This window comes from Anoplophora glabripennis, unplaced genomic scaffold (genome assembly GCF_000390285.2).
Source record: "Anoplophora glabripennis isolate ALB-LARVAE unplaced genomic scaffold, Agla_2.0 scaffold143, whole genome shotgun sequence".
Classification (NCBI taxonomy): Eukaryota; Metazoa; Arthropoda; class Insecta; order Coleoptera; family Cerambycidae; genus Anoplophora; species Anoplophora glabripennis.
Window position 1 is genome coordinate 910,989 of NW_019416225.1, and position 21,896 is coordinate 932,884.

The 21,896-nt window shown below is 33.6% G+C and overlaps 1 protein-coding gene across 1 annotated transcript in view; it reads right to left on the bottom strand.

Moving 5' to 3' along the window:
- Positions 1-1,066: 1,066 nt before the first annotated feature.
- The window catches only part of LOC108909383 (zygotic gap protein knirps-like), a 77,804-nt gene continuing 56,974 nt past the window's right edge, over positions 1,067-21,896 (bottom strand). The window contains exon 3 of the mRNA XM_018713712.1: positions 1,067-1,912. Within this exon, the coding sequence (XP_018569228.1) occupies positions 1,067-1,912 (846 nt within the window). The remainder of the gene's footprint in view (positions 1,913-21,896) is intronic.

The following is a 21,896-nucleotide window of genomic DNA, read 5'->3' on the forward strand; positions in this document are numbered from 1 at the left end:
CAACTCTGAAAATTACCCAAAATTTTGGGATTTTTTTAATATCCCTCTGTGCCTACTGTAGTTCTAGTTCTTGTGTCCTGATCCAAGAGAACCGAAATTTTGGTCTGTTCAGTACATGTAGGTTCGTAAAAAATTCTATAAAAATATTTTCCAAGTAGGTATAAGGACGGTTATTATCACTACATTTCATCATTTTCTTCATAAAAATTGCCTCAGTTTTATATAAAAATTCTCAGTTTTTCACACAAATGTATCTGAGATTAAAAACAGTTAAAACCAATCCATTGGTAGGATAAAAATTGAAAAAAAAATATTAAATTTTCGTTCTGAGAACCAATAAAAAAAATTAAAAACATAACAAAGGAAATATTTAAAAATAAATATTTTATGGATTCCTTAAATGTATAAACTGGCCAACTAGATAGTTACGTTAAATCGTCATAGGAATGTATAAGTTTAAAATTCACTAGAAAGAAGGAAATTTTAACTGTTGGAAGAAAATAGATATTCCCTCTGTCCAGTGAGCATCAGACTCATCAATAATAACACCTCTGGCTTGAGTGACTAAATTTAAGACATCATTAAATAACAAAATAGGTTTTGTAAAGGTTAAATTTTATATTTGTATAAAAGATGGCACTTTGTTCTCACGGGTACTGGAATATTTTTGTTAAATCGCAATTTATTATGACACGACATAATAAAATATATTTTATTCTTGTTTTAGTACATATTTGTATATGCTTTATTTTGTTATTTAATTTTTTTGTCATCATCCAAGGCTTGACACCTGAGGGATTTCTGTAACGACTGAGCACCTTCAAACCAAGTGAATTTCCTTAAAAGAAACTGTTGAATGCTACAAAAAACGTATCTGCATTACATTGAAAGAAATGAGCGATTAGATATTTTCAAGATCTTATAAATAGACAACTACAATCTGACTTCTGCTCGCTTGTGACGGTGACTTTGTCGTTACAAAATCCCCCAGAGCTTTAAGGAACACTTCAGCTTCAACAATTCATAGAAAAATAAAGATCTACAAATCACATTTCGGCGGACGGCATCAGTTAGTAACGTCGGCTACCTGCCTGTCCAAAGTCAAATCTAAAGGCACTGATTTCACAGGTTCGTCAACCCCCACGTCTATACTAAGTTCGTGGTCACTATCGGAGTCCCTCCTAGGGGGCGTTCTTTCACTCTGCGGCTTAACCGAGAGATCGATCGGCTGGTCCTGGTCGGGAGCAGGAGCCGCCACAGGAGGGGGCGCCCTCAACCACAGCTCCCTCCACGCTGAAGGATCCCCGATGCCCTGCAGGGGCGGCAACCACTTAGGAACTACTCCACCGGGCGAAACGGACGGTAAAGACGCGGGAGACACGGAAGGCGCGTGGTTCAACGCACTGACCAACTTCCGCCTCGAGAAATACTCAGAGTCACTGGCGGGCGACGGCAGCTTCTTTATCGAGTTGTTCGAGTAGTAGTCGCGCTCGCTAGATGGCGACGCTGTTTTCAAGTAGCTCAGCGCGCTCGTCGACCGCATCTCGTCGTCGGGATCGGCCGAGGAGGCTCCGCTGTCGGATTCGGACGACCTCGCGTCTCGAACGGCCGTGGGGATGGTGGTGGGGGGGTTGCGGAAGAGCGGCGTCAGGTAGGGGTGGGGACGGAGGAGGTTAGCCGCCGCCGCTATGTTGGCGCCCGCCTGCTGCTGTTCCTGGAGGAGGCAGTGGATCTTGAACCAGTTCGAGCGACGGCCGTAGCGGGAACCGCTCTTGGACATGCCCACCAGGAGGCATTTTCGGAGGCGGCACGCTTTGCAGGCCGTACGGTTCTTCTTGTTGATGACGCACTCACCGTTGTTCTTGCACTCGGAGATGGAGCTGATGTTGTTGTAGGTGCGGCCGAAGAAGGACTGGAACAAGGGTTGAAGTTAGAAGCTTGTAACAGAGATAAAAAAAAAATAGTACAACAGAAATGCATAAATTGGTGTAAGTATAAAATTAAAACGACTACTCTGCGGACTATAGGTCCTATGCAGCTTTGAAACAAATTTGTTTTTGAATCCTTGTTTTTTTAGGAGTTGTACAAAGGTAACTTGATGTGAATGAATTGGTTTATTTTCATCCAAGAAAACTACCCTTAAGGTACGACCCATTTGTTTGTGGACATACTGTGTATTAGGCGACCTAAGTTTAGTTTCTTAGTGGTAGTTTGAAAAAACAACTATAAAAACATTAATGTGTTTTTTTTTGTTTAAAGCGGATTCAGCAATATTTACGGATTTCTATAGCCATTTCTTTTTAACGAATATTTAAAAAATGCAGAACTTATAGAATCATGTCTTATTATTTGTATGCCTTGTTTACAAAAATCCACGCGCAAATGATTTCCGATGTAACTAGTCCAACATTGAGGTAGTAGGTGGATCTATAAGGTAGATGACAACGTCGATCGTTACACACCTTAAAAAAATATGTAAACATTTTCAGAAGAACGGCTGACCTTTGACAGAAGCTTTTTAATTACTGGAAAGAAATACCTTTTCCAATATGCGCATAACTTATTAAGAAATCGCTGATTATAATGAAGATATTTATTGTGTCAGCAGGATAATTTACTAGATACGTATGTAGAAATGTATGGGAAACTGTATTCGATCCAATATTTTTAACATTCCTTTGATACTCTTCTGATAGGTAACACTTTATTAAATTATATTTGTTCTAGAGAAACAATATAATTTGAAAGAGGCGCAAGGATGGTAAAAAAACTTCCAGTAGTATATAGAATAATCACAAATAATTTCCAGTTACATTCCATTATATTTCTTTCAACTTATTCAATATTTGGCGGTAAAATTTCTATGCTCTACCAATACTAGTATATTCAACTAAGAGGATGGTTTTGGTTAAATAGCTATATATAAAAATCACAGCTGTTAATTTATTAACAAATTAGACTCGACTTATTTAATAAAGTTGTTCATCAAGCTAATTATTGCTCATATTTCCGTATAATTTGTGTATTAATTATGATATCTATCTACACATTCAAGTAGACACTAACAGTTTCATTTTTTGTTTACAAATTAAATTTTTATGGCAGGTCATCCCATGTCGCGATATCGATTAGTTTTGAGCATCGTTTTCTCATTAGTATCGGCTAAAAACCTATAAAAATACAGAAATATTGGCAAAAAGTCGATATCTAAAAGATATAAATGGTTTGCAATTAAATTGTTACTTGGTTCTTATGGTTTTATTTGACATTTACTTCTTAATTGTATCCAGGAAATACGGAGATGGTAAGAAATATATATTCATGTCTTTACTAATTTTATACTACTTCTATCATATTGCAATACTCATATTTACTTAAAAATTCAATGAATTTCATCGGAATATACTGGAAAAAATTCATATGCATACAACAACTTTTATAAATATGTTGATTGACCACAACATGCTTAGAAAATGTGCGGTTTCAAATCCTAAAGGTTGTAATTAACTATAATAATTAATAATTTTTACTACAAAATGTGTTTATATAAGCTTGGTATTTGTATAAAGAACACATATTGATGATTTTAAGTACTTGAAAACATACCGTTTTGTCTTAAATTTGTAAAACATACTACCAACTTTTCTTCCAAATGTATCCTGACATGATTATAACAACCGTAGCTCTTCAGATGGATAGAAATTCGGCCAACATGTGACGTATTTAAATTCAAAAAATAAACCATTTTTGTACGTAAAATAATTAGCAAAAAACGCTTTGTTATTTCTTGGGGAAACCATGTTCCATTATAGGCTCGAAGCAACCATCAACGGACTTTTTAATTTAGAAATGAAGATCACAACAGTGACTATATATATTTTCTAACGACTAATCGTGTCCCACGAACGTCAAAAATAAAAATAACGTTTATTTTCTTATAAGAAGCCCATTGTTAAAGAATTGTTTTCTAGCTTTAACATTCATCAGCTCTCTCATAAGAATTATGGCATCGTTATAACAGCCATTCAATCTGGGTTAGAAAGTAAGGTAAGATATAATTTGGTCGCATCATCATGACTTATACCCAAGCGCTCACATATGTACTGATTATGGATTTATATGGGAAAACATATTGCAGGACCGTACTCGCAACCATAAATACTGTTATGGTAAAAGTTGAAATTGCCACCACTTTTCTTCTATGCATAAAATTGCATGTCGAGGAATTGCTTCCATAATTCGCCCAAAATAAAAATCTAAATGATTTAGATCCGGTGACCTAGCAGGCTACACCTGCATCTTGCCCACGTCCAATCTACCGCCAAGCAAATTGAGCTAAGGCACTGCCGCACTATTAGAGCGTAATGTGGTGGTGCACCAACACGCATAAACCATAGCACTCTTCTAATATTCAAGAGCACCTCTTCTAATAGATCTAATAGTCATTTTGATTATTTTAATTATTTTTAATCAGTTAAAAATGTTGTGTAGCATGTTATCCCGAAACAAAATTAAGAAAGTTGTTTTAATATTTTTTGACAATTACTCTCACTATTTTTCCAAGAGCAAAATCCTCCTTAGTATAAACGAGAAATACAGGGTGTATTTACCAGATTGTCAAAAAAATGCATCTATTGAATATCCCGCGTTTCTTGGTAAAACCAAACCAAAGTTAGTACGAAAACCAAGTTTCACTAACAGATTGAGGTAAATCTAGATCTATATGGACAAAATTTGACCACACGAACTGTTAGGTCCCCCAATTCGTCGCTCAATCGGCCAGCGAGACAGGGCAAAACTCGAAGATAATGATAAATAATGGCAACAATATTAAGTCGTGATTACCGCGTCACTTAATTATGCCTCACTTGTCTGTGCCTATTTTAACACAATAGCAAATTGATGATCACTGTCATCCCGAGACAAGCTCCAATATAGAGAAAGTAGATCTCCGGTCATATCGATCTCCGTAATAACGAGGCGTAGATAATAAGCCAACACACGTCTAGCATTACTTGACATGTGTAAGCCTTGTACGGCAACAATGAGCCGATTGTTAGGAAATTATTGGGTTCTTTATATTTTTTCGAAGGTATCATAAGTTCGTTAATTTAATGAAGAGGTGACGGTGAATCTTGACAGCTATTTAATCTAAGTTACGAGATGTAATGCGATCCTATACCGAAAATTAGGTAACGCCTTGAGCGGGTATCGATTTTTCTAGCTGGCACAATGAATAATGCATCCTTTCTCTAAAAAAAAAATAACAAAATGTACTGTATATTCTGATTGTCAGATATTGTGAAAGTAAAAATAGTATTTCACATATTTTTCTGAAAAAGTATTGATGTAATAGAGCCAAAAAATGTCCATGTTTCGAAAATGTCCATGGTTGATATAAAAGCAAAATAAAAAAAGTTAATTAGTCGTTTTCTGAAGCAGGTACTGATGAAGAAATCAAATATAGTCAAAACGTTTAAACCGGTTTAACAAACAAGCGAGATTTCTGTTTTCTGTTTCATTTATTGTTGCATTTTTCAATAAATCTAATGTGAATGTAAATTACTTGAATATAAAATGAGGATCACCGATTTTTCAGTTCGGTCCTGTCCCACAGAGACATATAAGAGTTTTATTTGCCTTCTAAAAATATTATTACCCAACGTCGCAATCTAGCTAATGATGTGGAGATCTTATCTGCATATATGTGCACGCGATTATCTACGCTATTTACAATATGCCTCAATAGGACCACTTTTTATTTTACTAGTCGCGGATAAAGAATTTAACAAACGCATATCATTATAAGCGATATACAGGGTGTCCCATTAATATTGCGAAAAAACAGGAGGAGTTTCCTTGACAAAAATAAGAAAGAAAGTTCCTATAAACCTATGTCCGAAAATGCTTCGTTTCGCCGATACAGGGTGTTGAAATTTACAGAAAATACTAGGTTTTTACTAATATCTATGTCGGAAACGAAGCATTTTCGGACATAGGTTTATAGGAACTTTCTTTCTTATTTTTGGTCAAGGAAACTCCCCCTGAATTTTTTCGCAATATTAATGGGACATCCTGTATTTTAGGAGAAATTTTTAACTACATTTTATAGCATTTACGACTATTCATGTTAAATTCCTTGAAGGACAACTGAGCGGTATGTTTTAAGATTTAATATTTTCATTAATTTTCTTCAATAAAAAGTTACTGTACGGTTACACTTAAATGAAAGTAATTAACAAACACTGACTATAAGCATTAAAATTTTTCTGTGGAGATTTCTGCAGTCCAAACACGCTTACGCTTATCGAACGCCTGAAGAATTAAATCCTGTTCCTGGACCATAAATATTTCGCCACATAAACAGTTTTGTCGTAAGGGCTATTTAGCCATTCCGAATTCAATAACGCAGTCATATCGTAGCATATTTACTTTTAATACGCCTTATATATTTAAGATATTAAATTTATGCCTTTACGGCTAAGCTCTTGTACGAGTTGACTTTACGATGAGCGTTGTTATCGATGCCGTTGAATTATGATCAATAAAAAAATGTCGCTGCACTTGCCTTCCTTGCCTACACGTCCATTTCATGTCCGATCCCCGTATTTTATTGATGCAGGAAATGGCCCGTGGAAATATTCAAACGCTCCGAAAAATCCCGCGATGCCCTCTTATCTAAATAAGTCACATAAATTTAGATTAATTCCGATTTCGTTATGGTCCTGTCCGGGATTATTTTATATGGCGGCAATTGTGGGAATCTAGAAACATGGTGTGGTTATTTTATTTCGGGTCACTATTATTATTCAAATTTCAAAAATTATGAAATATTGCCTTGCATCACAACTGCATTTAGGAATTTGTAAAATATTTTTCTCAGTAATAGTTAAATTTTTAATGTAATTCATAAAGGAAATTTATATTTCTCAATAAGATCAATGTGCCTATAAATTTGCCTGATACTTTCTTGTTTACTCCCGTATCTCTACTAAAAAAAATATAAGTTCCAAACACGTTATAGATTAAAAAGCAGCCGGCTCTCCTAGAACTGTTAACTTCGATCGCATTAAAATTTCTAATCGAGTATCAATTAATAGATAATAATTAAGATAAATGTCCTATTATAGCAAAATCCACCATTACGAAACTAAATATAAACGCTAAGCTCGCGGGTCTAGCTCAAATTAAAAACGACTATATTTCCCATAAAGATTTGCATAAAGTAGTAATTAACTAATTAAATCACACAACATTTTCATTTCATGTTTACCGCTTACTCGATTTAGTTTAAAACTCCTAACTAAAAGGTTAAAATCACAAATATCCGAAATTTATTAACTGGGAATGTTAAATTAATTATACGAGTTCGAGTAAACGCGTCTAATTTTAAATAACAATCAAGAAACAGGTAACAAGCTGTCTGTTTCGTCAACAAAATAGTTTAACGTTTTCTATTTCTTCACAATACAAGGATATTGACACTGTATCTCCGGATGTCACAACAAAATGGCAAATTGAATTTTATTATGGGTAAATTATAACAAAGCTGACACTACGGTAATTTTCTTAAAATATAATAACAACTACCGTTGGCAAAACACCGAAGAAAATCTCTAATTCTTTCAAATTACCATAATGTCATTTACCTAAGAATTATTTCATCACTGACCAGTTATTTTAATCAGTTACGCTATCTTTGATTAGCGACAGATATTTGGACACGAAACATGTCCTCGAGACCACCCACAGTTCAATTCTAATGTTGGTTCAACAGCAGATAATATTGATAGAACAGAAACACATAATTAAAAAAAAAAGTAGTATGCTCTTTTCAATTAAACCTCATTATAGACATCTCGCATCCGCTAAAAACGAATCTAATGCCAGTTTTTCATTTTCAAGATCATTTCCTGCTCTCGAAATTATCAGGTTGGTTGGGTCGTTGGGGACCACCATCTGGCGACCTTGAATGTGATCTTGAGGGCCTGTTCTAGGTAATTCAAGGTCATTTCCTATTTTTTTAAAGGCAATACCTCTATACATTCCCTTCATCATTCCAACCAATTCTAGAGACTTTTATCAAAATGACCTTCAAGATCTAATACTAGGTCACCAAATCCTGACTTCCTTTGACCTTCCAATGACCTTGAACGTGAGCTAACTTCGTCGAATGGACACCGGATTCGTAAAAAAGTAGTAGTAGTATGATGGTACAGTCTATTACACATTGATTTTTTTTGTCATAGAGCTTTTTGCAGTTTATATAAAAATAATAATTTTTCAATACGCGATGAAAATACTGTGGAACATGGGACCACCTTGTAGAATATAATGGAATCGTTTACCAGTAAAAATCGCTTCGTGGGCAATATGGAATTTATGTACCTAATCCAGAATTTATTCAACGCTCAGCCTACACTTTTCAGAGAGCTCTCGTTGATTTTAATCTGTAGGAAAACGAACTTCACATAATAAAAGTTTATTGGCGTTAAATTTTATAGATCAGTAGAAATATAGGCCGTCTGTCCAACTTAAAATAATCAGGGAGCTGAAACGGGTTTCTCACGGAATTCGTAGTAATTTTTTTCAATACGCGTAGGAGTTGTGGCTTGTATAAATAGAATTAAATATGCATGAAGAAGCTAATAATCTAAATTAACTCGGAAATTTGTCTAATAAATCGAGAAAATGTAGTCATTAATTGACAATTAACACGTTAATTTATTTTTAGAGCCTCATCTTTGAAAAAAAACTCATTATTTTTACCAAATTAGTTTCAAGGTGTACAACCAGAAAGAAATAATTAGGGACGATTAATTATTGATATGATTGTAACACTGTGACAAAGGACACACGACTAATTCTACTGGTTAACAGTTAACACAGAAACACATTAAGAAAACTTGTTAGACTATGGAAATCAGAGAAAAATGTTCAGAGTACATAGGACGTATGTTTTAAGTCTCTAATCTCTAATCGAGCCGAAATCTAGCAGACTATGGGCGCCGATATTTTTTCTCTCCGTCCGCAAAATCCATATTAATGTCTTAATAGTCGCCGCTCCACAGCTGCTGCTTATGCTCCATTGAAAACCTCTTCGTCATTTAATTAATACGTATTCGTCTGTTTCGGTTAAATTAACATAATCATATTAATATTAAGCGTGTTATAAAAATTAATCCGATGGCTCAGACATAGTAGTTACCGGTCTAAATATGTGTATTGATTGGCAATACGGTTGGTAATTACATTAATTAAGTTAAAATCTTCGTAAGGCGATTGAAACATTTCAGGATCAATTTTATGTACAATATAAGTTTTCCACCATAAGTTATGACGATTAAAGACGTTTTCGGGCACAATAAAATATTCAAGAATCCTTTAAAAACAATTTGAGAATATATAAATTATTTTTCTTTGCATCACATCTTTGTTAAGAGCTACAGGTTTCTTCTGTAACAATTTTTTCCGCTTCAATACAAAAATGTGGTGGACATTACAATTCGAAATTTATTTAATCCAACGTAAATTGATACAAGCTATGTCTGTATGGAAACGTGCGTCAATTTACAGTTAAAAAACGTCATCACCCGAAATATTAAAATTTTATTGCTAGGATCCTGACTTACATACCCATATTTCTTGTAACAGAATTTTTATTCTCCCGCGTAGTCATTAAAGCTTACAGTTTCACGCATATATTAGACATTTCGGCGTGTCAACCGAATTCGTGCGAATATGTTTTTTGTTACAGAATTAATGGCCAAATTGACTTCAAATATCGCGGGTGATTTTTTTTTAGTTAAATTGGGGTCATTTATAATCAGCGGTTGTGTCGTGTACTAATTTATTTTGACAGGGCATCAGGTGTGTGAAAAAAATGTTCAGCACTAGCAAAAATATAAGCTGAAAAAATATATGCGTACGCTAAGCTGTTCAGACTATTTTATTAAATGTGTTTACTTGAAAGAGGGTTCTTGTTAATCTACTTAATTGTTGATTTTTGCACATATTGAGACCTTTTGCCATTAAATTAACAAAATATTGACAATTATGGGTGAACTGGTGTTGTTAATAAAACAGTATGATCAGTGACATCGATATCTTTAAAACTGACAAATGTTAATGCTGTACACATTTCCTGTTCTACTATCAGTTACTAGAAAGAGTGTATTCCATGGTACATAGGCTGATGACCCTTGCCAAAACTGTTTTTGTCAAGTTTGACAAAGAAACTTTGACGGGAATTCCATTTCGACTTGTATTAACCAGATGGGGACACGTCATACCACCAACGTGTTCAGAATATCAAATGTTACGTTGAAAAAATAATCTCAGTCAATTCAAATGAAGCTTAAATCACTTGCCTCCTCTGTGCAATAACCAGTACCGTGACATAAATTTTGAAACTAAGATTTTGTTATCCAAGTATAGGAACGGATTTTCGTCATTCAAATGAACCAGCGGTAGAGTAGACTTGCTGTGCTGCAACTTAGTATCAGTTTTTATTTCATTCGGTTCGCCTTGGTCCAGTAGTATTTAAAACAGATGCCTAATGGCACTTTTGACATCTTACTTTATAAAAAGCCACACACTTATTTGTCCAGAACAAACCGTCCGCCGTGATTATCCTTTCCAATAAGGATCCATAATGGCTGTTTCTACGTGTACAATTTTCGAAGCCGTTTTTGTCCTTTATAGAAAAGCAAATAGACGCGGATAAATCTTGCGCAAGTCCCGAACAAGACCCCTCGCGGTATAAACATAAAACATTAGATACTAAAGTCCCCGGGGACTTCGGAAATGTGCGAACCAGCCGCATCTGTAGTAGACGATTTCATAATCTGAGTGGACCGCAAAAGGCAACGATTCTCCGTTGCCTTTTTCGTTTTATTTGACAAATTGCGCTTATTCTTCCCTGTTCGGCGTTTACAAGAGCTGTGTTTATGCGGCGACTTGGATCTCGAGTCGCGTTTTCTCATCGACGGAGATATACAAATGATAGATTGAGGATTTATAAGACAATCGTCCAGTGAAGGAAGATGTACGAGATATCCAAAGGCTGACATCTCCTTTTTAGTAATAACAATAAGTTGTTATAATATTTAAAGAACAGTTTTACTATTTACTTTTGGAATTAACAGGTAAAGTGTGTTTTTGACAAATACCAAATTAGTAAATAACAGCTTTTCTGATTTTATTTAGCGTAGTGTAGTGACTGAAAAAATTTAGTCACTGATTGTTAAACAATCTAAAAAACTAAAAAACAATCTGTAACCTACAAAACTGCAACTGTTGGACAAAATAATTATTTCTACGGTCATATGTTTTTGCAGGCGATCTAGTAGCAAAGTATTTTTGAGTCTCTGGTTTCCCCGTCAATAACTGAAAACCCAAAGTTTTGCAATTTTTTCAAAATGTAACCTATCTCTATTTAATTCTTATATTTCATATTATTCAATAAGAACTAGTGGATCGTAACTAGTAACCTTCTTTTCACGTTGAAACAGGTGCAAAATTAAGGTGATATAAAAAATTTAAGAATAGAATATTTAAAGTTTCACTGATATAACTGAGTGTGGTGGAAGATAAATGAGATATATCTTCCCATATCATTCCGTGTATAAAAAAGTGTGTAAAATTCTAATTTCAAGCAATAAGTAGTCTATATGTAAATCGACAGTATTTTTAGAAAATGGTTGTAACATGAATACGATTTTTAAGTTAATTATTGTAGTTAAATATTATACCAGCATTAAAAAAAATAAATTGCGAATAACCCGAAGGTCACTTGATTATAATATTTAAGTAACGTCTGCATATGATAAAAAAATAGTTTTACCTTTTACAATTAGACAGGTGCAGTTTTTATAAATATTTAAAAAAAAAACAGAAGTGAACATCATGTATTTGAAATTCTGTGTTATTTAGTATTTAAATTAGACAGACACCCTGTAGACTATAGAGTTAGTAAGGCCCATCAATATTACTTATCAATGAAATCATTTTCTATTAAAATAAAAAAGAATTATGTTTGCACAGTATATGAAGATATGTATCTAAGTGAAAGACCTAACTAATGACCAAACCAAAGAAAAAGACCCAATTGGCAATATCAATAAAATTCAATGAAGATCCTGATAAATAGATCGGCCAAATAATAATATCTATATTAAACGTACCAAAGGAATAAATCAACCCCAGCGAACACCGCCCACACGATACGAATCATTAATAAGGTTAACTCGGACTGGAAAGAATAATTTCAGAAAATACGACCGGTATCCGACCTACAGGGTGAATCAACATATACAGCTGACTCAAAAGCAAATCGTAGCTTACTATTTAGTGGTAGAATGGCATTCTATTTACGTAAGTTTGTAGGATTCCAAGATATTTAGAAGCATTTTCCAGTCGTTAATACATTTCGACATATTTAGTGGTTTTTTAGGTGTTTTCGAAATATTTCTAATGCTATTTTGAAGTATTTTGCTATCTTTTTACGTATTTTGAATGCGATTCGATCTATTTTACCTTATTCCACAGCTGATTTGAAGAATTGTTATGCCGTTTAAAACCAGTTCAACGTATTCTAAAGCTATTTGTTTATTTTTAAATCCTTTCAATCTATTTCGACATATTTTGTATAAGTTTTTGTACTTTCTAGAGGATTCTAATGCCAATTCAATTCCATTGAAAGTAAGCCCTAAATCAAAAAAAGTCATTCTTTGTTTTTTGTTTATTTGACGATTTTCTATAAAGTTGTGTTAACTGTTGAAAAATTTTAAAAAAATTCTAATTGGTTAAAAAAGTGTAAAAATAGGTATTTTTAGTATTGATCTTTGTTTATTATGACAACAGGTATCTCTAAAAAATTATGAAAATTATGTACTCTTTCTAAACCTTAATTTAAACTCACGGTAAGCGATAAACTCTTTGAAATTTTCTTAATTAATCGATCGTTGCAAAATTTTTAAGGTAGAATTGGCATATGTTTTACTATTTGTTCACAAAGTTTCGTCAATGTTTATAAACATTTACTTAATATAAAAATTGTTTCAAATATACATATGATTTTCTACTATTTTTCGTCCATTGTTAATGCAAAATTCAACTTTTTTTAATCGCAGTTTTAGCTTTATAGAAAATCGTTAAATAAACAAAAAATCAAGAATTACTTTTTTTGATTTAGGGCTTACTTTTAATGTTACAGGGATAAACGGGTAATTTTTTGATCTTTTTATGTTTGTTGTCCCCCTGAATTTAGCAATGGTTTTTTGGAATAGGTAAACTCGGATTCTTATTCTACATAATATTTAGGATTTTTCTGTACAACAAAATAGATGACTTCAAACATAAACGTCAAAACCTATTTTTACTGCTCTAGCGCCTGGACTATATTCAAAACACATTTTTCCACACCAGTTGCTGGTCGCGAAATGCATAATTTCTTACAGTGTTGACAAATATGTGCTGATTAGAGGCGCGCTGGATTCCTTTAGCTAGAAAGTCGTGAAATATAAAATATAGTATATATACAGTAAGTTACGTGAATTTTTTTGAATAAAAACATGTAATTTGCTTAAAAAAGTAAAATAAAAATTGATCATCTTCTAGGTTTTTTCTTGTTTCTTTTTGTATTCTTGAGAAATGACAAAAAAGGTTTGTAGATGTTTTATAGGTTGTTTTTTTTAGAAGATGATAAAAATATTATCAATAAAGTTTTCAAGATACAACGAAAAAAATAGGCCACACACTACTGTAAAATTTACATTTATTTATTCATTTTATTTACAATATTTTGTATATATATACATATTTGTTACCACTATAAAATTATTAAAAATAGTTTAATAAAATCAAGCTTAATTGTAAAAACGATTTGTTAAATGTCGGCTGACTGGAGTTCAAGCCAAGTCAACTGGGCACGACACGAAGTCATTAAAATTTTCATTTGTCTATTTACAAGTCAATTAAAAATATGTTAATATATTACTTTATTTTTTTATTAAAATATAAATATTACACAGTAAGTCCTGAATATTTCATTAAGATATCACTAACGGTTTTCATATAATTAATTTTTTTAATTTAAAGTTCCGAAAATGTTTGCTGTAACAAAAATTGTTACAATGAAAATTTTGAAAAACAGTTTTAGTACATGATTCTTGGTAATTACTTCTTTTGATTAAAATATATGAACTGAAATTCCATGATCAATCCTAAGGCTGGCAAATTGGCGCTTCATTTCAAATTTTCGCTGGGCTAACGCTCACAGTCACGCAGACGAGGTTCACCCTGTACGTCGAGGCAGCTCGCAAACGTTCAGCGTCCCACAATGACCGTGCGTCTATTTTATGAATCGTAACACTGAAAGCTAAAAGCTCAGTATATTAAGATAATCTAAGGCTCGCATGTGTCTGTGTCCTACAACAACAATTATCTCCGGTCGCAACTCATCCGAGCGGCTGACATTCATGGGCCCACGGTAAGCTACAGGCAGTATTAAATGTAAAACCTAAGATGTACTAAAATCGCGCTCCGTCCCGGCCTATAATTTATCTAACAACTATGTGTTTCCCGTGATATATCGCGGATGTCCCTTGTTTTCCTGTACGCTCACCGTTCGCGCGGCGACCGGCGAATAGTGTGCGCTGTGCCGGGTCCTTTCTCGGATTCTTCATTTGTTTCTCTATACGAAATAGTCCAGGAAAACAAGCTGGGAAATTACCATTTCGCAACTTTTTGTTGCGGCAAGCTGAATTTATCACTATAGATGCTAAATATTATGTACAATAACGTATTAGTTTCCACAGCCATAAAAAAGGGGGAAAGATTGTTTACAGGGTGGTTAATTGTATATTTTTTTACGTAAATTCACGTTTTCGCTTATAACTTTTTTCCGTTCATTTCCACGAGAAAACAATAAAGTACTCTTTTTTCGTCTTCAGAAGACCCACAAAACTAGCCCTGGAGCGTCAAAAAATATTGATTAGATTAAAACTTATAAACAGAAGAAGTTTATTTATGACTTTGAAATTAAACATTTATAAACTGCGTTATTATTACCAGACCGTTTTGGCATCGCATCCTCTCATTCCTTATCATTGTCTAATAACTCACACGAAATCTGGAATCGGTAAATTGAATAGTTTACAAGTTATGGCCTTATAAGCAAATTAACTAATTATTAGTCTGGACGATCACGAGGGTCTTCCACGATCGCACTGATATTTTTTTCATGGTAGATTTCATAATAATACGTTGAAATCTATCATTTTTTTTTAATTTCAAATTTGCAACCTGGAATTTTTTTTTATTTTTAAGCCTTAGTTGCAAAATGAAATATACGACGCACTAGCGTGATATGGTTATATATTATTACATATTCGGAAAGCGTATGAAAAGAGTTTTAAGTTAAAAAAAATCGTCAAGATTCGTTGAAAAACAACGAAGTTACAGACTGTCAAATATATTACTTTCAAACGAATTTCGCTTATTTAATGACAGGACTATGAATATTTTCGTCATTTTCTTCGGACTCGCTGTCGTTCGCTTCCCTCATCCTTCCGCCGCGCCACGGCTCGCCGAAAATCAAGCGACCCACTGTCCTTTGACAATACTTCTTATGCACTTCATATACTTCCACAAATAAAATATTTTTACCTGGGAAATTACTCTGGGGACTGGTTATGACAGTATTTTTTTTGCCGCTACCAACCTAATTTGTTTAACAATCGGCCGTCAACTTTGACAGTCTGTAACTCCGTTGTTTTTCAACGAATCTTGACGATTCTTTTTTTAACTTAAAGCTCTTTTCATAAGCTCTCCGAATATGTATATATATAATATATAATATATAATTATATCACGCTCGTGCGTCGTATATTTCATTTTGCAATTAAGGCTACAAATAAAAAAAAATCCAAGATGCAGAGAAATAAAAAAATGATAGATTTCAACGTATTATTATGAAATCTACCATGAAAAAAATCAGTGCCATTGCGGAAGATGCTCGGGATCGTCCAGACCAACAATTAGTTAATTTGTTTATAAGACCATTACTTGTAAACTATTCAACTTACCGATTCCAAATTTCGTGTGAGTTATTAGACAGCGATAAGGAATGAGAGGATGCGATGCGACGTTCTGATAATAACAATGCAGTTTATAAATGTTTAATTCAAAAGTCATAAATAAACTTCTTCTGTTTATAACTTTTGATCTAATCAATATTTTTGACGATCGAAGGTTAGTTTTGTAGGTCTTTTGAAGACGAAAAAAAAGTAGTTTACTGTTTTCTCGTGGAAATGAACGAAAAAAAAGTTATAAGCAAAACACGTGAATTTATGTAAAAATTATACAATTAACCACCATGTAAACAATCTGTGAAAACTAATATGTTATTGTACATAATATTTAACATCTATAGTGATAAATTCAGCTCGCCGAAACAAAAAGTCGCGAAATGGTCATTTCCCAGCTTATTTTCCTGGCCTATCTATTCGAAATGTACAGCTTAGATCCAACACTTAGGATAACTTTCCATAAACACAACACATTCGAAGCCGTCCGCAGACCAGGTCTGTCAAGTTGCAAAATCGCATTAGCTGTCATTACATGAGCGACGGTATTTGGCCCTGCCTAGGAACCTGCACACAGTACGGTTCTTTCACCGTAGTTCCCACGACCCCGAAGAAGATAACCACAGGGCCGGACTCAAGAAATTTTAACCACGTTTGTGTTTCTTAACTACTTATTTTAAAAGTTTATGTATGTGTAATATGTTTTATTTGCACACACAACAATTGAATTAATACAGCAAAAGAATGTTTAATATACCAAAAAATACATAAAAAGGAAATTGTAACAGAAAATTGACAAACCGCGAAATGTCAAGCAGGAGAAACCAAAACTAAATTAAAAAAGAGAAAATTTACTTACATTTCAACTACCATACTTCATCTAATAAAAGTTTATTTCAGAAAAATCCAAATCAAAAGTTAAAGGGATGTCAAAAATACAAAAAACTTAACCATTGAAAAGTCTAGTGAATGGAGATGTTTCTTTAAAATGTGTTTGGAAAGAAACTAATATTAGATTATGGCATCCTAGAATAGTCTTCGACATTCATTTGTTTTGCAAAAATCTATTCTAGAAGTGTTAGAAATCGCCATATTTTAGTCTAGATTAAACCAGAAACACCCGTTTAAATAGAATTAAACAGTTTCTATAAAAACTAAGTGAAGTTACGTAAGGTTCTAAAAGTGACAGTAACGAATAAAAAACAGTGAAAATTAAAACAAAGAAGAGATCGGGCTAGCAAAATCCTACCTGAGAAGACAAAAACCCAAAAGGCAAAGAATAAAGACAAAAAGAAATCCAGAAGAAAAACAATTTAGGGAAAAATAACACTTGTCCAAATAGTATCAGGACATAAGTTAGGCAACAAAACAAAAAGTCTGATGTAGGTTTTTTATGCTATGAACATTTTTTGAATGATAAGATTTAACTAATCAAATATTCAAATAATAATAATCTGTTGGAAAGAGCAGCAAAATCTTTAAATTAACAACAACAAATCAATATTTAGAAAGAAAATAGTTGCTCATAGATCAAAATTTGTTCCTCAGCTGATATAACGAACTTTTTGCCATTTTTATATGTATACAGGGTGTTTCAGAAAAACCTCCCGTAAATTGGGCGATACTACGACAAAAAATAAGAATTTTTTGTCTTATGAACTATATGTCTATCTCCTCTTATATTCGAGATACAAATTTTAATGACTGTAATTAGTCATTACTAACTACAGTCACTAACAATCACTAAAATTTTGATATAAAATTAATTAGAGTTTAAAATATTACTGAGAATGTATGCGTAGTTGATGAGATCAATAAGTTTTGACATAAGCCTACTTTGAGAAAAGTCACTTATTTTCTTCACCGTAATATTGTAAGAGTTCAATTAAAAGCCTTTTTTCTCGAAAACCGTCCACATTAGGAAGTTCTAACAAGAGTACATAATTTTTAGAAAATAAAATTGTACATTAGAGATTGGAGCACGAATGGTAAAAAACCTAACCTCAAAAAAATTAGAACCTAAAATGTAATAGGAATGTAGCATAACTAGCGCCCTCTATAAAATATAAAAAAATAATTAGACCAGCGTATTTAGCGTCCTAAAAAACCCCGGAATACCAAATTTCATAAAAATATTTCGCACCGTTTGGAAATTTTCGTAAAAATTGTATTTAAAAAATTTTATTTTGTCGCTCTGTATCTCGAAAACAAGAGGAGATAGACATATAGCTCATAAGACAAAAAATTCTTATTTTTTGTCGTACTATCACCCTCTGAATTTACGGGAGGTCTTTCTGAAACACCCTGTATAAGATTAAATTTTAACATTTTTATCCACATCCCTTTTTCAACGTTTTCGTACATTACTATTAAAGCCTAAAACATAAATTGATGTTTTAGTAAAGTTAAAGGGCACTGACCACTTTCATTAGGAGTGTATAAAATTATTCATAATTCATAAAATGACAGAGCCCGGCCCTGGGGAGAATCATAGAGCACAGCGCGGGTCAAAGACGGCCGACCAGCGCCACAGCACACTTTCATTTCAAGCTGATCAATAATCGGTCAGCTAAATCTAGCGGGCCGGCAGCAGCCACAGCCACCTAGATACAGACCGCAACTGGTGCACAAGCTCGGAGCTCGTTCTGCGCTCAGCTAGCGGGAGGATGGGTCACATAGAACGGCGCGGCAGCGCAAGCTGAAAACCTGAAATTAATTGCCGGCCTGGAATGATAAATAAGCGGAGTAATATTCCGAAATATCTTTCGTGTGCGAAATGAGAGGTTTTTTTAGGATAAGGTGTTTGTGCAAGTATTTTCTGCAGATGTTTTGATACGAGATGATGAATACTTGTAATTAAAGGTGTTTTCATAAAAGAAGTCGTTAAATATTCAAGAGAAATGTGTTGGTATTTTAACAAGGTTCTTTGCAAAATATAGTTCTATTTGCATATTTGACAATTTGTTCATAAATAATAGATCTACATCAAGAAGGTGTCCCGTAGTTCATTGATAAGTACAGTAAGTGGTACTATATCAGTTCCTTGGGGCACCCCAAAAGAAAATTGACCTAGAACTGTCGTCACCTCTTTAGATATAAGTTTAAAATCAAATACCTACTACCATCTAGCTCATAATAAACCATTACACAATTATTTTTTGAATGGCAAGCCTTAACATGGTCTGGAAGAGAAAGAAATCAGTAACATATCCAAAGATGTTATAGTAACTCGTAAACCAGGCCTTTATTAACATTTGAAGTGAAAAAATTAAAGAAAAATAATTTGTTGGTATCCTTGAACCGCAGGAAAAAAACTGAGAAGCAAAGGGGATATAACCATCTTTCTTTCTTTCTTGTTTGTTTTCTTTCTTGTTTCTTCTATTTTCTATCAAATTGTGCAAAGGTGCTTGCATGAGAAAAAAGTCTGAGCAAAGGTCCAACTTGTTGATATCGCAAAAATCGACAAATTTGTACATAAAAACTTTTTTTTTAATTGTTTGACAGTAGGTATGTATCTTATACCGTGAGCGGCAAAAGTATGAAATATATTTATTTAAAAATCAGATGTTCGTTATTTGAAAAATCGCTCGAATCCTTCGAATTATATTTTTAGTTGCGCATTTTCTGAAGCAATTTTCATTTATACAAGGTGGCCCAAAAAAAAGTTATGAAATCCAGGCCAACTTTTTTAAATGAAAACCCCACTTTTTTGTATTTTTATTCAATTATCCATGGAATTCTGATTATCTTCTATTCTCTTCTGATCTTCTGATTATCTTATACCTATACCTATCTTTAACCTTTTTAGAGATAATGGCGTGTGAATATAGAATATGGAAAATTTTCAAACATTACTCTCGATATGTAAGGACTGTAACGTTAAAGTCAGTGGGAACTGGTGTACTTTCTTCTAAATACATTTTGTGTTTTTCAAATATTTAAGCTAATGAACGAAAAATTTGCAAAAAATTCAGGATTATAAACTGATTCAAACAGAGTTAAATTGAATGTTGAAATTGCCATCCATTAGTTTCTTGACAATACCTAAGCCTATGTACAAACTCATCTTGACCATTATTTAGTACGTTTCTGTCAATATTCTTAATTTCCTGCCTTGTTCGGGTTTTTAAGTCCTCGATGTTTTCCGGTGGATTTACATAAACTTTGGATTTTAAATAACCCCCATAAGAAGAAATCCAAAGGAGTGAGATCGGGTGATCTCGGAGGCCACTCTATTGGTCCCCGCTCACAGTATGTATAGAAAGTTAAAAAAAAAAGCTATTACATCAAGTTATATGTAAAATAATAGTAATAATTGCATAGTCCATCAATGAAACAACATTTTACATACGTAGTTCTATTTGGCGTTTTCAACAGTATCTTTCCGTTAGTTATAAACAACCTGTATCTCAAAAAACTTCTTTGTGAATTTGCTCGTTCAAGCATTTTAGTCACATTCATTTTTCTTCATATGGTTGTACAGTTTTGTATCAAATCAAGATGACAAATATAGAGACAATAAATTATTATATCTAAATGACAGATATCTTTTAAAAGTACATATTGTACTGGTTATTTCAGATCCTTATCAAAAATCCGCTGATCATGTCGAGACGATATTTCATAAATTTCAAATGCAATCGATACAGTATCTGATTCAGTTGCCCATTTTAGCCAGCCGCCTAACAAATTCCGTTTCTCGAAACTCTCGTCTTATATGATATATACCCGACCAATGATTTGCTCTTTCCAACCATGAGATTGCCTTATTTGTAGCCATTAGTAAACTGAAATAATCAACCGGGCCATTGTCGGAGACGGACCACCGACGAATCGAGTGTCAAGTTCGTGTGGCATGGTGCGAGGCTGACCCGTTTGCACTAGAACACACTGACTTATGACATGTGGGGTTATGGAGGAGTCACGGATGCATGGGAATATTAGCCATCACGAACAAATAAATTGTCTAGGTTCGCGAAGCGTCTGGGTTTTCCAGGCGACGTGTGGTGCCTACCATGTACAGCACGTCCAAATTGGAGGATATTTTTTATATAAAGGGTGTCCTAATATTCCTGTACGTGAATCTGTCCAGTTTGCTTTCGGCAGGTTTCTACGATCAATCCTGATATCTTTTATACATAGGCCAGTCATTCTACGGAAAAAAGAGCGGTTTCAAGAAGAAATTGATAGCAGCAATCTGGCGACGCGACGGGATCTTGTTAGGGGGGATAGTTAATGAAAAATACATAAATTAGTACAGCCAATTTTGCCCCCACTCCGAATAAACAATGGTCAAAGTAGTCAAAATGAGGTTTTTCTCAAATACAATTTTTGAGAGGCAAGATAGAGAAAAAGTCTTCAGATGAAAGTTGTAAGTATTAAAAAAAAAACCTACAATTTCATTTTTTATGCATTAAAACCATTTATAAGAACCAACACTTATTTTAAGGGTTGGATGATATTTTAGGGGTTGCTTGGTGGTCTCGTTGTCATTTTTACCTCCACTTTGAGTTAGTATAATTTTTTTTATTTATTCATGAATCTTCGTGGAGTTGAATGTATCATAAAGTTTAGACCTTTGTGCATATACACCGTGTCTACCTAGTGCGCGTAAGTCCAATATACAGGTTATAGTCCAATTAACTAAGCCTTTAAATCGAAATTTTGCCAACTTGGCTGAATTTTTGATATGAGTTAGTTTAAGGTATATTATAACAATAAGTGAGAGTAATTTTTTGTTCAACCCCCGGCCAAGGGTGGAAAAAGATAAAACAAAGGGCTTTTTCAAGATAACTCAAAAAGGGTAAG